The sequence below is a fragment of the Episyrphus balteatus genome, chromosome 1 (assembly GCF_945859705.1).
Source record: "Episyrphus balteatus chromosome 1, idEpiBalt1.1, whole genome shotgun sequence".
NCBI classification, from domain to species: domain Eukaryota; kingdom Metazoa; phylum Arthropoda; class Insecta; order Diptera; family Syrphidae; genus Episyrphus; species Episyrphus balteatus.
The window spans coordinates 163,105,618-163,124,364 of NC_079134.1; the positions used below are offsets into that span (position 1 = coordinate 163,105,618).

General features: G+C 29.1%; 1 protein-coding gene across 8 annotated transcripts in view; it reads left to right on the top strand.

The window, feature by feature from the left end:
- LOC129907492 (uncharacterized) overlaps nucleotides 1–18,747 on the top strand; it is a 134,332-nt gene that overhangs the window by 90,218 nt on the left and 25,367 nt on the right. For all 8 annotated transcript variants that reach the window (XM_055983757.1, XM_055983755.1, XM_055983759.1 and 5 more), the window contains one exon: nucleotides 4,047–4,138. In XM_055983757.1, coding sequence (XP_055839732.1) covers nucleotides 4,047–4,138 — 92 coding nt within the window. The remainder of the gene's footprint in view (nucleotides 1–4,046; nucleotides 4,139–18,747) is intronic.

The window sequence follows — 18,747 nt, forward strand, 5'->3', positions numbered from 1 at the left end:
TAAAACAGAAGGCTTGAAATGTTATTCATGAGAATGTTTGAAATATCATCATCAATATGGAAAGGAAATGTGTTCATAATTTATCGATATTTATATACTTTTTTTTTAATACTTGAGGCTAAACGTCAAAACATTCCTTACGAATATATATATCGATGATCATGTTTGAGAAAAAAAAAACTTAAACTAAATTAAATATTGTTTCGATTTTGAAACAAACGCTAAAAGTTACGCATTCTTTTTGTTTATGTTATTAAACGTTTATCAAATTGTACATGTTTTCAAAAGGCATTGTTACAAGTCCTTTACTTTGGCGGACATTTTGTCGCGGAATCAAACATTATTTTATTAAATTGTACTTAGTTTTAGCTAATTTGTTAATTATCGTATTTATAATTTTTTATTTCAATTTAAAGTTTGCTGTACCAATGTATTAAAGTTTACAAAATTAGTTTTTTAAATTTTTTGCAAGTAATTGATGGTTTTCAAATCAAAAGTTTTGGTGCAAACCTCAATTTTGAAGCTCAATTAGTTTTTTTTTTTTTTGTTATAAAAACAGCACTAAAACTACACGCAAACGCCATTATGTAATGGCCAAAATTTTCAAAAACGTTGAACCTTTTTTTATTTTGAAAGCTAATTTTTGTAAGCAAGCAATCAAGCTATGGAGCTAAAAAATTATGTTTGCATAAAAATCGTTTTAAAAAGGTACAATCACAGCCAAAACAAGTTTCAAAAATCTATTTTTACTTGCGATGTATGTAGGTACTATATATCAAGTTAAGCATTCGTACAAACAAGAAATAAAAAAAAAAATTGTTACACTCATGAAACTTGGCAACTTGGAGGGGGTGAAGGTCAAAAACATACTGAAAAAAATTGTTTGTCAAATAACATCATATGACACATGTTTTCAAGGTATTTTTTGGTGCTGAATCCAATGACATAAAAATAAATTCATTGCTAAATACATTGCTCTAAGAAAAGTTATTGCCGATTAAAAACAAGGGTGCTTGTTTTTTGACTGCAACAAGTAAAATATAACCGAAACCCATATGAAAAACATGCTACACTAATAAAATTCGGGATGAAGGTTTTAGATAAAGCAGGGACAAAGGATTCATAAAGTTCTTAAAATTATTTTTGGTGAAAGGGTGTTTTTTTTTATGGTTTAAGTTGTGTGTGGGGAAGGTATCATCATTGTATATATATTTCTATAGTACTATCATGAAGTCGAATTTAGTATTAGTTGATGTCGCCACTTTTTTGAGGTGGCGCTCAGTGTGGTTTTTTCATACAAATTCTGCTTTTTCAAGTCACCACTAGAGTTCCTAGGATCGTTTTACTTCATGATAGTACTATGGAAATATATATACAATGGGTATCATAACAGCTGACTTAAATTTTATTAATTTTTAAAACTTGGTGTAAATGTTTTGGTTCGTATAAGAATTAAGAATCTAAAAGTGTACAAAATTATCTTCAGTGAAAGGGTGTTTTTTTTTTAAGAAATGATGAAATTCGGAATTAGTACCACAAAAACTAGGAAAAAATTATTACACCAATGAAAATTGGTAAAATGTTTCATTTATAACAGAAACCAAGAACCCAAAAAGTCTATACAAATATTTTAGGTTAAAGGATGATTTTTTGGGAAATAGGGAAAAATCCCCGATAAGTCCGTTAAAATCAATGGTATAAATGGTTCCCTTACGAAATTCATTAAATATGTTCTCTTTCCTATGGGAATTACGAATAATGTAAGTCTATAATTTTTTTTATGTGAAAGGGTGTTTTTTTTAGAAGTAAAGAAAATATGGGTATATTTGAAAAAGTGTGTATTACTAGAGTAATATTAGTGGTACCCTATTGAAATTTAGCAATTTTTTTTTTTTTTTATAATTATGTTACTTTTAAGATAAGAAACAAGAATATAAAGTGTCTATAGAAATATCATGGTTATTAGGGTGTTTTTTTTTTGAGTGAAAATAAAAATGATGGGTCACCCTAATGAAATTTTGTAAAAACATTGATTTTGGGATAGAAAGCAAGAATAAAGAGTTTTCATAAAAAAAATTTTGAAAGGGTGAAAGGGTGTTTTTTTCGAAGAGACAGTAAAATCTGCAATTGGTCCCAAAAAGCCAATGATTCATTTTATTCATGGTTTCAATGGCAAATTAAACATTTATAGATAAGTTCTTACACGTTTTACGCTTTTAGAGCAATCGTATTGACTTTATTTTTATGTCATTAGAACCAGCATCAAAAACTACCTTGAAAACATGGGTCATATGATGATATTCGACAAACAATTTTTTTCAGTATGTTTTTGACCTTCACCCCCTCCCTCTTGTCCGCGAAAAAACACCCTTCCACCCAACTTTTTTTTAAAGACTTTTTTTTTACTTGGTTCTTATCCCAAAAGCAAACTTTTTGCCAAGTTTCATGAGTGTAACAATTATTTTTTTTTGATTTCTTGATTTTATGTACTATTTTACCTGTACTATATAACTAAAAAGTCAAATAAACCCAAAAATATACTGTAGTTTCAACTCAATTCTACGAACCGTTTCTTCGATATTATGCAAATGTTAAAAAAATTAAAGAGTCAATTTTTTTAGTATTTTCAAGAAAAATTTCAACAACCCTCCATGTTGTATATGTACATATGTTAAGGGTCAAAAATATAAAGTTAACATCTTAAAGTACTAAATTCTTGCAAGAATTAAAGGGATAAAACTTTGAAATTTGTTATTTGGGACCTTTACCTTCTGACCACAGAAGAATCCTGACATATTATTGTTTTGTTTGATCAAAAGTTGAGTTCATTTTTTTTAATCATAAACAAAAACGGTTTCCTTTAAATCTCAAGAGCTTCAATTCTTCTCGACATAGTTTTAGTTTTGTTCTTTATTTGTTTTTTTTTTTTGTAGTCTGCACTTTACTTCACAAACTACACAACTCGACTGCCAAAGAAAAAAAAAACATGAAAGCCATTGCAAAGTTGTAACAAATTTACGCACTCAGTGTGAAATTGCTTCGAGATTAATTACTCTCAACCCTCCCATGGCAATGGCAGCACCTTTAAGTACAAAGCGACACTAATAGCCCAGGTAGGTATACTCTTATGCCGGTTACCGAGTCCGGTCGTGATTTGTGCCAAACTACCTCTAAACTACAAGTCCCGGCTACAAATTCAGTAATAATTTTCCGCTATCTCACATTTTCAAAAAAAAAAAAAAAAAATAAAAAAAAAACAGTGAGAAAGACATTACTAGGATATTTGTTTAGCAGTGTTTGTTTGTGTTTTTAACGACAGTAAAGGTTTTATATCCGAGGATATACTAAAATGTATTTCCTTTATTTTTTCCGGTCACTATAAATGCAACAATAAACAAAACTAAGTAAAAATAAAAAAAAAAAAAATAAAACTTGCCAAACAAAATAAGACAAAAATAAAAAAAAACTCAAGAACAAGAAAAAAAACAAGACGACGACTTGCTTCTGCCTAATTTCGTACATAATACTTTTTATTTGTTTTCTTTTAAAAGAAAAACAAAAAAAGTTGGCATTTAGCTGGACTGCCAAGAAATTAGACAAATTTCTGTTGCACTGTTGCCATTTTGATTGTTATCAATTGAACAGGACAACAAAGGACCAAATAAATCATTCAATGAACATCTGTCAAAATGAAGAAAGACTAAAAAAAGTGTTCATCTTCATGGTCTTGTGATAGCCAGATACGTTAAGTTTAAATAGAAGAAAGGAAGTTAAAATAAAGTTTTTTACCTATTTTTCAAAATGTTTAGTTTAAAAATTATATTTATTAAATCATTTGTGATTTTTGCCATTTTTCTACAAAATACTATCAGTTTGAGTGTGTTGTATGAAAATAAAAAAAAAAAACTGACTGTTTTATTTTAATGACTTAAATTTGTTAACTTTTTATTTAATTCTACAACATGTTTTAAAATTCATTATTCAATATTAATTTATTCAAATTGTTAACTTTATTAAATTGAATTATTTTAATTATTTTTTTGCAGACGGTGAACCAATCAAACTCCCTGACAATCTTGAGAGTTTGCCACGTGCCGATAGTTTTCCTTCTCAACGACATCGGTGGAACACAAATGAGGTGAGTGAAATCTAATTAGGTTGATTAGATTTTTTAGTCGAAAGTCTTAGGTAAAAAAAGAGGTTGTCGGTTTACGGACGATGATTTTACGTGATAACAAAACAGGTTGTGTGCTTTATTTAATTAATTTTTTTGATATTACAACCTATAATAAATGTTATACCACCTGAAAGCTTATTGTATATAATATATATATCGATCATGTCTATTAGGCATCTACAAAAAGAGCTAGAATTTTTTGAACTCGATCAATTTTCATCAAAAAAAGCTAAAAAAACATATAATTTTATGTTCTCACGCTATTGAATCAATTTTTTTTAGACAACCTATAAAAAATTGTATATCATGTAAAAGCTTATAATTTGATCTTTCATATGACTTTTCAATCTTATTTCTGCGATGCCTAGAAAAAAAGTTAACATTTTTTAAAGCCAACAATGTCGAAATTCCAAACTGAGATTACGGTACTTCCCACACTGGTGGCTGTTCATGATCAACAGATCTCCACAGGTGTTTTGAGGTATTTCGCAAGTTTTTTTAATTTAATATTGTGTAGCTTGTAGTGAATGTACAGTTATGTGTGATATACCAAATGAAAGGTAACATCATTAGGATCAATAAAGTTAAATCAAATTTGTATTTGCTTAAGATCAAAAGATAGAACCTGTTGAATAATAAAACTTTATTTTACCGTTATCTCAAAATTGTGTCTATTATCTATCTACAATATAAATTTCATTTATTTATCTGTTGAAGAAAAAAAGATACAAATAAAAAAACGGTTAAAAAAGGTAAAAAAAAACTTGGAACAAAAAAACTTGTTTTTCCCGTTATTTGGTCAAAAACCATTTTGAAATACCAATTTTTTTCACATGTATGCGCACAGTCATAGACTTCATGTTTTATAAGCTTAAAATTTTTTGAATGCTACAAAAAATTCATCAAACCCCTTACTTTTTTTTATTATCTTTCGAATGACGTTTTTTCAAATTGTCAAAAAAAAAAAAATTTCCTACCTATAATCACTACTTTGTCAAAGGTCTATCTCATGTTTTAGTTTTAGAAAACCATTAATAGCTTGGTTTTGAAATTTTTTAGAATTTTTTCAATGCCATTGTCTGTCTTGCAATAAATTTATCTATTGATTAAAAAAAATTCAACTCTTTACATTGTCGCGTTTAGAAAATAGGCAAATTTTTTGAAATTTTGTTTTACCCCTATTTACCCTATTAAAAGATGGAATCTTTTAAAATCCTTCAAATGTATTTTTTAACTTTAGGTTATTATCTTTCAAATAAGCTATAGAAGATTTTTGTATTTATAATAGTTTATTTTTAATTTTGAATTGAAATTTTTGCCGCACTGCGAAAGTGCGAGAGTGAAACGGGAGAAAATTACGCTACTTTTTTGTGGTGGCTGCCATGGTTGTTCGATTTATAAGTTGTTATCACGTCAAAAGGGTATTAAAGAACTACAAACAAACAAAAAAAAAAAAAAACAATTACAGATTATAAAAGATTATTCACCAAATCGTCCTTTACAATGAAACACATAGAGTGCACCTTAAAATTCTTATTATTTATTTGAATCTTCTTAATTACTGATCATTCCAAAAGCATAATTCTTCAATAGCATGATTGACACTTTCTGAAATCTATTGAAAAATAATAATCGAGAAACGTTTTTGAGATGGGTCACTGTGGTGTATACGTAATATTTGTTTCTATAGAAAAACTTAAACTTAACATATAACGTTTAAACATCACAAAGTGGAAGTTCGTTATACAGACATTTACTAGATAGCGTTATTGTGATTCAATGATGTTCGAGTCTATGAAGATGCAAAACGGAGCAATTTTACGAACTCCTCAAAAAACATGTCCGATTTTGGTAATTTTTTTTTTTGCAAATTGTGGCACAATATTCAAGTTTACAATTGATACGAAAAATCGAATTCGAGCTCATAAGACAGCATGGCATTGCAATGATAGAAAATGGGAAAATGTTGGCCCTGAAATTCTGTCTATCTGTCGTCTGTCTCTATCTCGAGTTACAGCCCAAACCACTAAATCCATTTGATTCAAAATTGGTAGTTAAGGGTTAAATTATTCAATAGAAGGGAAATTAAAATTTTCTTTAAGATAATTTTCAACGATTTGCCATGTAGAAAAAAATATTTTGCTAAAAACGCTTCTAACGATTTTGTTAAAAAAATCTTTTCAATACTTTTCAAATAAAAAAAATATATTTTGAACCATTTTAACAGTACCTTCCATAGAACAGATTTGTATTAGTATTTGTATTAGGGTGATTTCGTAATTTTAGTTTAAAAACTGAGAGAAAATTTTAAAAATATAATTTTTTTTTGAAAATCTAATTTTTTTTTTCAAATGCATGAATGAATTAGTGATTTTTTCAAAATGGTGTACCTACAAGTATTTTTTTTTTAGAAAACATTTTGAAAGTTTTTGTCTTACTAAATTTTCCCTCTACCTCTAACCCCTGAAAATGTCCATCAATTCTGTACATAAATTCACTGTTTTGATTGCATCATAATTTTAATAAGTAGTCCACGTTTTTCCACTAAAAAAAAAGAATATCTCTTATAATTTTCTACCCAAAATAATATTTGGTTTTTCAACTGAGTCTATATCCATCAATCACAACAGCTTTCAGCCTTTTATCCCTTTGAAACTACTATAACCATCTAAAACAAAACTACTGCAGAACATTTCTATTAAAGTGTTTTTCATCGCGATATCCTCTCTCCTGTCGAGTACTGTTTCAAAAATGATTTCAAGTCAAAATGAATAAAAAAAAACAAAAACAAAAAAAAAATCAGTTCAGTTAAAAAAAATAACGAACTCGAGCCTATGTCACGCTCTCTTCCTCTTCTCATATAAATTCGTACACATGCATCTATACATTATATAGCTTTCACTATCCATTCCTCAATTCGATTCCCCGAAAAAAAAAAAGAAAACCCACAAAAATAAACCAAAGAAACCGCACGAATTTATTTCGCAAACAAATCATTTATTTAAAGGGCTCGCTCATAAAAATGTACATAAATATTTTGGTTTCCCTTTCATGATGGAAATGGAGATGGAGAATGACACGACACGGTCGTCCGTCGTCATTGTGGTAGTATCCTACCAGCATCCATCACTTCCAACGAAATAAGGACCAACAACAACATTTCTCTCCACCATCGAAACCAATTCAAATCAAAACCATCAGCAAAAGATTCATATTCCAAAAAGGAATGTGCCCAAAAAACTGAAGGTTGTTTTCCTGGATGGCGGCAGTGTCTTCCTAGATTTAGCGGCCTGTTCGATTCAATTCCATTTATTATGCTCTGAAAACATTAGGAGTTTGAAATTTTTGCTGATTCCTTGTAACATGTCTCAACAACATTTGATTCAAATGTTTTTTAGAAAATTTTTATATATTTTTATTTTGGAACTGAAGAAAAGGGAGAAACAGAAAGATGTCTTTGAGATGTCCTTCAAGTGGTAGATATATTTTTTTTTTCATTTCGTGTTTTTTCAAGTACATCTGCTTTCTACCCGTTCGGCTTAATTTATTCGTTTCGGCACTAAATTATTTATTTGAAGACAAATCAAAATTTTGAAACGAAAGCAAAACCAAAATAAAGTATCAACGCAATGAGAAATATGTAAATCTTTTACTTTGCTTACACGCGCAATTGATGTGCCTATTTATTTAATATTGGAGTTTTTTTTTCAGAAAAACCCATTATGTCTTTGTTTTTTCCTTTTTTTTTTGTTTTTTTTGAAGACCCATCTGAAGATATATTCGTGTAGTCAAGTTTTTAAAACAGGAAAGAGAATGCTAATTCAGTTGCCCCTTACCAATTGTTACTCATATATCAGTAAAAAGGGCTTACACAAAAATTTATTGCATGGAAAGGGGAACCGGCTTTTCAAAATGGACTTTATTCAATTTTCACATTTTTTTGTTTAAATAAATAGATAAATCATTTAAATGTGCAGTTTCACTTTTGTGAGTGAAAAATTTCCCATAACCAGAGTAAAAATATCAAAATTATATTGTAAAATTTCGGTTTAATAACTAACACAAATGTCAATTTTTAATTTGAAGTACAATTTTTTCAGGAAATTTAATCAACTGATAAACGATTGACGATTTTTTGTGGCATGAAAGATAAGAGTCTTGGAAGATTTTGCGTTTGGGAAATTTCGCCATTTTTTGTCGCATGAGAGTCATGTGACATTTTTTGTCTCATAGTAAATTTCTTGTTTTAAGGGGTATAACACCTTGTAAACCATGAAATCGAGCGTCATATTCATCAGCGTATAAAACAAAGAAGAAATATTATTTTCTTTTGGTTTTTGTTTAGTTTAATTAAGTATATTAATAGGTAACAGAATAGGCTAATGTTAAATTTTTTAATGATGTGAAATTTTTTAAATGGCGGTGTAGTTCAGGATGATAGTAAAATCCTGTGCTCCCATCGGGCGACCAACTAACTCCTACAGTTTTTAACCGATTGGGCTGAAATTTTATGCGGAGCTTAAAAATACTATTTTCTAGTGAAGTACGTAGGATTTTTTTGAAATATTAATTTTTAAAGAAATGGCATTAGTTTGAAAAAATTATTTCATTCCAAAAACAAAATTCGTTAAAAAAAGACCATAAAATCGTTAAATTTTAATATTTCAAAAAAATCCTACGTACTTCACTAGAGAATAGTATTTTTAAGCTCCGCACAAAATTTCAGCCCAATCGATTAAAAACTGTAGGAGTTAGTTGGTCGCCCGATAGGAGCACAGAATTTTACTATCATCCTGAACTACACCGCCATTTAAAAAATTTCACATCATTAAAAAATTTAACATTAGCCTATTCTGTTACCTATTAATATACTTAATTAAACTAAACAAACACCAAAAGAAAATAATATTTCTTCTTTGTTTTATACGGCGATGAAAATGACGCTCGATTTCGTGGTTTACAAGGTGTTATTACCCCTTAAGGAATTTTTTTTGGTGCTTGAAATATTTCCCTTAGAACATTGTTGCCATTTTTTGGTCCCATGAGTTACATGACATTTTTTGTTCCATGGGACTTTTATTGTTCCATGGGTCATTTTTTGTCCTATGAGACATTTTTATCGTATCAAAAAGCCTATTGATCAATGCCAGCTCTTATTGTTTAAGTTGTTTATAATAAGTTCCTTAAGTATTAAGGCGGGTCGTTTTTAGGTTTTTTTTCGAATTTCAAATCGTAATAGCGCGGAAAAGTTGTGAATGGTGAAGACTCAGAAGGGGTTAAAAAATAATCAAAATCGGTTAATATCTTCAATCCGCGCATCGGCTCTAAAGCTTGAAAAAATATTAAAAAAAATGGTATTTTTACAAAAAAAATTTAAACACCCTAACATCTTTTTTTTTTTAATAAAATAACTTTGGACAACCTTTATATTAGCTAAATATTAGATAGAAAAAAAAAATTGTTCAAATTGGGTAAGGACTTCCGGTAGCACATGCGTTTTGAAATTTGTCAAAATATGGCAAAATTCTTATTTTTACGAATTTTTTTTAATGGTTTAGACTGTTTGGTAAATTATTATTTTTACCAAATTTGGAGTAACAATGAAATTGAAACAATCAGTGAATGCGATTAGTTCATATTCAATGAAAAAAAAAATTTTTTAAATTTAAAACAAAGACCAAAACGTACCAAAGTAGTAAAAAACACTTTTATACCCTTTTTATGCTATTGCTTGGATTTTTTGATTAAATTAGCACATTTTTTACATATTTCCTATTTATTTTCATAAAATCATAGTGAACATAAATATGAAAGATGTAACTATGTTTTTATGAAAATAAATATGAAAGATGTAAAAATGTGCTAATTTAATCAAAAAATCCAAGAAATAGCATAAAAAGGGTATAAAAGTGTTTTTTAATACTTTTGTTATAAAAGTGTTTTTACTACTTTGGTACGTTTTGGTCTTTGTTTTAGATTTTTTTAATTTTGTTTTTCATTGAATATGAACAGTTCTAAAAAAATCCAAGAGCGAACATCTTTTTGACATCAATTTAGCTAAATTTCTAGCTTGTATTCAGTTTTGTAAAAGAAAATTCTCTAAACGCTTATTCTGTCCGCCATTTTGGAACCACCATTTTGAAAAACTAAAAGTTGGAAGATTTTTCGTATTTCTCATACTAATATGCTTCAGTGTCTCAAATTTCATGACTTTTCGTCAAGAAATGGCCGTGTAAATGATTTTTGACGCCACAAAGCACCACTGTGCGACGAGGAGAATGATACATAGTCAAATCGTTCTTGACCAACATATTTTCAAATCTTTAACGAGTTCATATCATTCACTGATTGTGTCAACTTCATTGTTACTCCAAATTTGGTAAAAAAATAATAATTTACCAAATAGTCTAAACCATTAAAAAAAATTCGTAAAAATAGGAATTTTGCCATATTTCGACAAATTTCAAAAGGCATGTGCGGAAGTCCTTACCCAATTTGAACAATTTTTTTTTCTACCAAATATTTAGCTAATATAAAGGTTATCCAAAGTCTTTTTATTAAAAAAAAAAGATGTTAGGGTGTTTAAATTTTTTTTGTAAAAATACCATTTTTTTTTTAAATTTTCAAGCTTTAGAGCCGATGCGCGGATTAAAGATATTAACCGATTTTGATTAGTTTTTAAACCCTTCTTAGTCTTCACCATTCACAACTTTTCCGCGCTATTACGATTTGAAATTCGAAAAAAAAAAACCCAAAAACGACCCACCTTATAAGTATGTTCCTGGAATTATTAAACCAAGAATTCGGTATCCTGAAAAAGTGCTCCTGTTTCCTTTTATTTTGCATGGCTGCCTTTTTCGCTGGCTTTGATATTATCGGAAAATATGGGTTATTGATGCAGTTTTCGAATATGATTGATAATAGCAGTATTACCACATGAGTTAGTTTTTTTCACAGTATAGTTAAATATCCTATCTTGCCTGGTAGTTGATTTCTTCAATTAAGCAGAGTGAATTTGTTCAGAAATTTCTTCTGCTTTTGGCTAAGTTTTAAGCTGGTTCGGAAGTACTGACAATGTTGTTTACGGTAAAAACCTTTTTGTTATTTGACTTCTTCCACAATTTCTGTAGGATGGGATAGATTTAGAACAGAATTTTCTTTAAAAAATAAACAAATGCTTCCGTTTTATTCTAAGATTCCTTAATTTTCCTCCTTATTGCTTTTCAACTATTTGAGTTATATTTTGAAGTGGATCCAGTCCTAATTTGATGTTATAAATCTTTCTTTGAAACTGAGAGCTGTTGTAGTGTTGAATAGCGTTTCTTGTATTTATAGAAGTTGTTGTTTTTTGTACTTCAGTCTTGGTGTTTATTCGCATGCCATCATTTCCGTAATGGTTTTCAATGTTCGTTAGCAATTCGTTATGGAAGATTCTAATATCTGCTCTTAAAGGTCTTAAATATTCTTCTCTTGTCTCTCTCGAAGTGTTGTATCATTTGAAGTCAATGTTGTTTTGGTTGGACAAATTAGTTCCACTTTAAGCTTCTTGAAGTAGAGATGCAATGTTGTCCTTTTCAAAACGTTTAAGAATTAATTAACTTTAAACGCGATTATTCGTTACCAGTTTATTCTTCAGGCTTGTTTCTCTTTTACCTAAACTTGATGGAAGATAAATGAAGATATTTGCTTAGAAAATATATGCTTACACCCTCAAAGCCATAAAAGAGACTTATTCAATTTTAAAATATTATATGCATTTAAATGCATTAAAGCAATCATTTTCCTTAAAAATAATATAATCTCAACTCAAACATCCATCGAAGTACTTGCCAAAACTTATATATTTAAATAAATCCCATCGAATTCCACTAGAAGTTGCGTGCAACAGGATATGTATTTAATTATCCAACATGTGCAGTATCAACTTTCCCAGCCTTATAGTCATCCACCCTCTGGAGCGAGCATCAGCTACCATAATGTATTATTACCCTAGTAATAAACTTAAGTTAATCGACATGTTATTTGTTCTCCATCCAGGATGAACATCACTCTTCAAACCAGTAGTACCCGCCCTCTCCAGATACAAGGATAATCAAGGATAAATCCGAACGCAACTGTGAATCTTATATCTTTACTCGTTTTTTGTTTTTTTTTTTTTTTAATTTAACATTTAGTTGTATTCAATTCGATGCTTAAAAATTAAAATTCATCTTCATGGCTTGTTTAACCGAAATGAGGGTTGAGGTTGAATATATCTCTTCTCACCCTTTTTTCCAAACACGCAGCGATTCCAAAAAATAAACTTAAATGAATAAAAAAAAAAAACAGTCAACCAACACAAACAAAAACAAAAAAAAAGTGGAAATGTATCTCCAACTGTGAAAAACTTTCGCCGAGCAACGAACGAATTTTAATTTCACTCGTAGAAATATTTTTAGTCACTGGAATGCAATATTACCCAATAAAAAATATGTTAACCCCTGTCTTCTGATGTGCCAGGATCAGGAGCATCAGGGAGGTAGAAAAGGATGGTTGAAGCTGAGTTGTGTTTGTGTTTTAACCAACTTTTCAGCTTGCGCGTCCAATTCAAAAAGTCAAGTTGCACCACCACACTCGATTCGGCCAGCAAAAAAGAGGAGTGAACACAGGAGGACAGGATAATACCGAATTTTTCCGCTGTTTTACTTGTAAATTAAGAGCGACCGCAAATAAAAATTTCCAGATGTAAAGTTCAACACCGTTAATGAACTGCAGCCAAAAGCCGCTTTCTCTGTGGTACGAACAACTTTACTAAATTAAAAAAAAAAATACATAGCAAACGGTCCAGGAGTCAGGACACCAAAATAAAAAAAAAACTTTTACATATATACGACATGGGAAATAATAATAATAATAATGAAGGTAAATTCGGGCATAAATAAAATTACGCAGATATTGTTACGGTTGGCGAAACACCACATTCCATACAGACACATGGAGACATTCTTTCGTAAAAAAAAAAATCTGATTACCACTGTGAGGCTTTGGAATGTGATTGCCCTCTGTTGTTCTGTTAGTCCAAAACTTTTAACTAAGGCCGAAAAGTTTCTACAAAACTCTTTGTGGCACGTAGGACTGGATACTAAAATAAGTGAAAGAAATAATCACAGCTACTAATTTTTGATTTTACCTAACTTCGAGGCATGCAATGTTGACAGAGATTTTTTTTTACCAGGTTTTTGTAGAAATAAAATACAATTCAAACAATAGACAAACTTTTCTGTTAGTAGACATATTTTTCCTTTTTTTTTGTAGAACTACTGGGGAGCAAAAACCTGTGCAAATTTATTAAACTCAATGTTAGTTTATTTAGTAAATTTATGGTGTTATTATAATCCTCCTTTGTGATTTATAGGCTGTGAAAAAGTTATACAACTGAAGGTTTTTTAAAAATGACATTTTCTTTTTTTTTTTGAGAAGATTGTCGAAAATATCAGCTTTTTGGTTTAATTGATTTTTGGTCAAATAAATATAATTTTTTTTTCTTTTGAGATCGTTATATAAAAACATACCTACTTAAATTAAAAAAAATCAAGTAAAAAATATCGGTTTTTTGGGGGACGGACACAATTCCCCAAATTTCCACAACACATAAATCTCAAAAAATTATTTTATTTTCGGGATTTTGACCTTTCTGGATTTTGGGTTTCCGATAATTTGGATTTTCAGGATTTTGAGCTGTCGGTTTCAGGTTTTTTAGAATTTTCGGAAATAAGGCCTTTCTGGAGTTTGAAGTTTCGATAGTTTCAATTTTCCGCACTTCATGTTGTCGGAATTCTAGGGTTTTCGGAATTCTGTATTTTCCAAATTCTAGATTTTTCGGATTCTGAGTATTCTGGATTCGTAAATTCGAGATTGTGCCCGTCTCTCCATTTTTCGTTATTTCGATATCGCGGCTTTGATTTTTCGAGATTTTCTGGATTTGGCTTTTCTGGATTCTTACCGTAAACCCGGTTTTTTTCAAATACTGTTATTTATCAAAAAAAAAAAATGTTTACTCATGTTATAGGATTTAATACATAACAATTTCTTTATACACATAAGAAAATTGTAAAGAATTAGACCAATTAAAAAAAGAATCAATTTAAATTATAAAGTACATGCTTTTTTCACTGAGGGAAAAAACAGCTTAAAATCAACGAAAACCACGTTGATTCAACTATTTTTCGAAATAATTTTGAGTTAAAGACGATAATTTTAAAATCAAAGTAGAACATCGTTAGTTTAAACTTTAAAGTGGTTTGCCGTTATAAAACATCCTTAAATATGTATAAGTTCTTTCAACTTCTAATCATAAATCATCAATTTAAATAAAAAAAAAAAGAAAAAAATTGGCAGCCACCTGGGATCGCACCTACAACTCTTGGGTTGTAATTTTTAGCTTTTTTTGGAGCGTTCAAAAAATCTCAAACTCATAGAACATGTAGGTTTTGGCCTTACGCATACATGTGCAAAAACTTGGAATCGTTTAGTGAGCTTTGACTGAATAACGGAAGAAACGTTTTTTGACCGTTTTTAACCGATTTTCATCGTTTTTTTATTTTTACTTCTTTTCTTTAATAGATACAGGAATAAAGTATATGAAGTAATGATAGACCATGACCACGACTAAATATGTGCGAAGTTTCAATCATTTTCGTAAACACAATTTTGAGTTAACGGTAAAATAAAATTTTAGAATTCAATTATTAAACTTTTATGAGCTACCTGATACAATTACCTTTCATTTGGTATATCACACATAACGATAGGCTAACTACAAGCTACACAATGTTAAATCAAGAAACTTGCGAAAAACCTCAAAACACCAGTGGAGATCTGTTGCCCCCCGAACAGCCACCAGTGTGGGAAGTACCGTAATCTCAGTCTGGAAATTCGACATGGTTGACTTTAAAAAATTCTAACTTCTCTTGTAGGCATCTTTGAAATGAGATTGATACGTCATATGAAAGGTGAAATAATAAGCTTTCACATGGTATATATTTTGTATAGGTTGTCAAACAAAAAAATTGATTCCATAGCCTGAGAACATAAAAATAATTGTTTTTTCTTGCTTTTTTTAATGAAATTTGATCGAGTTCAAAAAATTCTAGCTCTTTTTGTAGATGTCTCATAGACCTGATCAATATATATATTTTGAGCTAAGACAATAAGCTTTCAGATGGTATACAAAATTTTATAGGTTGTTGGGGAAAAAAATGGAATTAATGACGTGAGAAGATAAAAATTCATGTTTTTTTTTGCCTTTTTTGATGAAAATGATTGTTTTCAATAAATTATTTTTATACTTTTTGCGCATTGTAAAAATTTAAAAATGGTTTTATTCTTAAGAAGAAATACTTGGCTTTTAAATTGCATAATTTTTTTTGTAAGCTTTTAAAATAAAAAAATTAATATAATGAGAAAATAAAAAAGGTATGTTTTTTTTAGCTTTTTCTTGTAAATTATGATTGTTTGAAAAAAGTAAACTCTTCAATTGACTCATTTTAAACAAAACCACACGACCTGTTTTCTGACGACGTTATCATTAATTCTGCATAGATTGCAAAAAAATGGTTTTTTTTTAACTACTTTATAAGAAAGCATAAAAATTACTTCCTCGAAGCAAACAAAGGCATTTCTTAATAAAACCTCATTTACCCAATTAACGTGACTGTGAACTTAATTTTTGGGCTTTTCTAGCTCATGAATTAGAAATCCAAATAAAATGCCTTATGTCTAGCCATTATAATAGCAAATGATATTGAATTTTTTTTTGTCTTGAAATTCTATTGCCCTACATAAAATCTTCTACAATAATTGCATGTTATGCCTGTTGGTTCTTTTATACCAAATATGTCCTGCACGTATCAAATCACCTTGAATGAACGTCGTAGTCAACTCTTTTTTTTTTTGTATAATTTTTTTTTCTTCAAAAAACCTCATTTATAAGCATACTGTCCAAATATTTGCCATTGTGTCAAAGATATAAAATCCAATACTAATTTAAAGATGCTTATAAATGTATGTTGGTCCCCAAAAATTGCCTCCGACAATCTACCACTCTTGGGCGTCTTTCAAAAAATAATAACGATAATAAATTATAATTTTACAAAAAAAAAAGAAACTTCATCAAAAAAAAGATACTGCCCTCCGGTTCGAAAAAAGACAAAAAAAAAAAAAAATGTATCTTCTGCGAACTTAACCTCTCTTAAGCGCCACAGATAGTTGGCCGTTATTGAATTAGCATAATAAATGCTCCAAAGGTAGGCAGTCTTCCAATTTTTATTCCCGCTTCACATATTCAAGAATTTTTAACTCCAAAACAACAACAACAAGACAAAAATTGGGAGACTCAAATCAAAAAAAGTTCAAATATGCTGAGCTTCAGAAAAAAAAAAAAACAACTGAAAAAAGTTAAAATATTCACGTTTCTCTTGTTTGGCCGTCTTCATCGTTCTTCGTTTCGTCCACTCGACAAAAAAAAAAACTACACAATGAAAATTGAAGATGCTGCTTTGACAATATGTATAAGTATAAACCATGTGGATGCCACATAAACGTCTTCCTTTTCCAATTGGCAGTGAGTTTGCTTTTGTGGCATATATGAATTGAATATATAGTTGATAAGAAGGAGGAAGTCACTCGACAAAACAAAAAATTCAAAAAAAAAAAAAAAAATGCGAACCAATTTTTCCCTAATCGAATAAACCTAACAGCAGGTTTTTTTGTTCCTTTGCAAAACACAAGTCACACAAGACACAACATATGAAACAAGTTGGTTGGATGGGACATTGAGTTTTACTATAGCTGGAGACTTCCTTAGACCGGGGAACCGCCTTCGAGGATTGTTGACTTGGCCGTGGATCAGAGATGCATCACACCACACTTGGTTGCACATTTAGGACTGAGTTTTTAGATATTTATGTAGTGGGTGGCATTTAACTTTGATCACGATTTTTGTTGAGGGTGAATATTTTAAGGAATAAAAAAGGTTTTGAGCTTAAATTAACAATCAAAATATAGTGTTTATAAAAAACTGTGTAAAAAGGGTTAGACAAGGCATTTTTAAAGTTGAGAAACATAACATAAAAAACAGAAAATATGTTTTATTACAATTTTTGTACAAACAAGTAAATTTCCTTAAAGCTTGATGACTTTACTCCCCTCGAAAAGTTATTGCTGGTACCAAAAAAAAAAAATGAATGATAATAATTTCCGGTCCCGTGTTTGAAACTACAGAAACACTTCTAGAAAATAATTTTTTCACGGTAAAAATCTTAAATTAAAATTGTAACAAATTCGACGAGTATTTATTAAAAAAAAATATTTAATGGACACATTTTGAATTGAATTTTTTTTTTCAATGCAAACAAAATTTTATTTGCAATAAATTTTTTTTTTTTCAATGAAAAATATTTTAATTTGTAATAAATATGTTTTTTTCAATAAGAATACTTTTCAATTGCAATACAATTTTTTTAATGCAAATATTTTTCAGTTGCAATAAATATTTTTTTTAATGCAATTTGCTCTATAGGGCAAGTATTGGTTTCGTGCCGAAAAAAAAAATTGAGGTTTTAATCAAAACCAACATAACGATGAAGTGGGTCTCGCAATTCCGTCCGTCCATCTGTACACATTTCCACAGCCTAAAAGCGTGAACGGATTTTCTTCAAATTTGGTACAGATGATTTTTATAGAATTCTGAAAGTTGCTTTTTTTTGTTTTTTTTTTTATATCTCACTTAGAAAGTGTACCCCCCATACAAATTTTTCAAGTTATACCAAATAAGTCGAAAACGGCTCTAACGATTTTGATAAAAAAATTTGTGTATAATTTTACAAACAAGACCCAACTTTTGATTTAAAAAAAATATTTTTTGGAAGGTTACTAACGGTACCTGCCATAGAACCGTTTTTTTTTTATCTCTTACAAGACTAACCCGATTTCAACGAAAATTTGTATACAAAAGCGTTTAATTAACCGTAATATTAAAATGTTAGAAAATTTTCAAAAAATATATTTTTGGATATATATTTTGGATTTCAAATTTTTTTTTGAAAAATCAATTTTTTGAAAATATGTTTTTGGAAATGTTTCGAAATTTTGTTTTTAATACTAAATTAATTTTTTCTTCAAAATGGCATACCAAGTTTTTTTTTAAATATTAGAAAATTTGTATATAGGTACCTATAAAAAATTAAATTAAAAAAAAACCGCTCTAACGATTTCTAAATTTTTTTTTCTCAAAATTCTTTTTCATACAAGAAATCAGATGGCATACTTCGTTTTTTTATCAAAACCTTTAAAAACGGTGTTTTTATTAAAACAGATTTTATATACCTACTTTTTTACATTATGGGAAATGGTTTAATTAAATCTAATTATAATTTTGCCGCATTTTTTTTATAAAAAGCTTTAAGATAAGATCTACTTTTATCATAAGAGCAAGTACGTGCGACCCCAGTCGGTCATTTTATTTTTTATTGCAATAAATATTTTTTTAAATTTAAAATAAATTTTTTTTTAAATTGATATTTTTACAACCC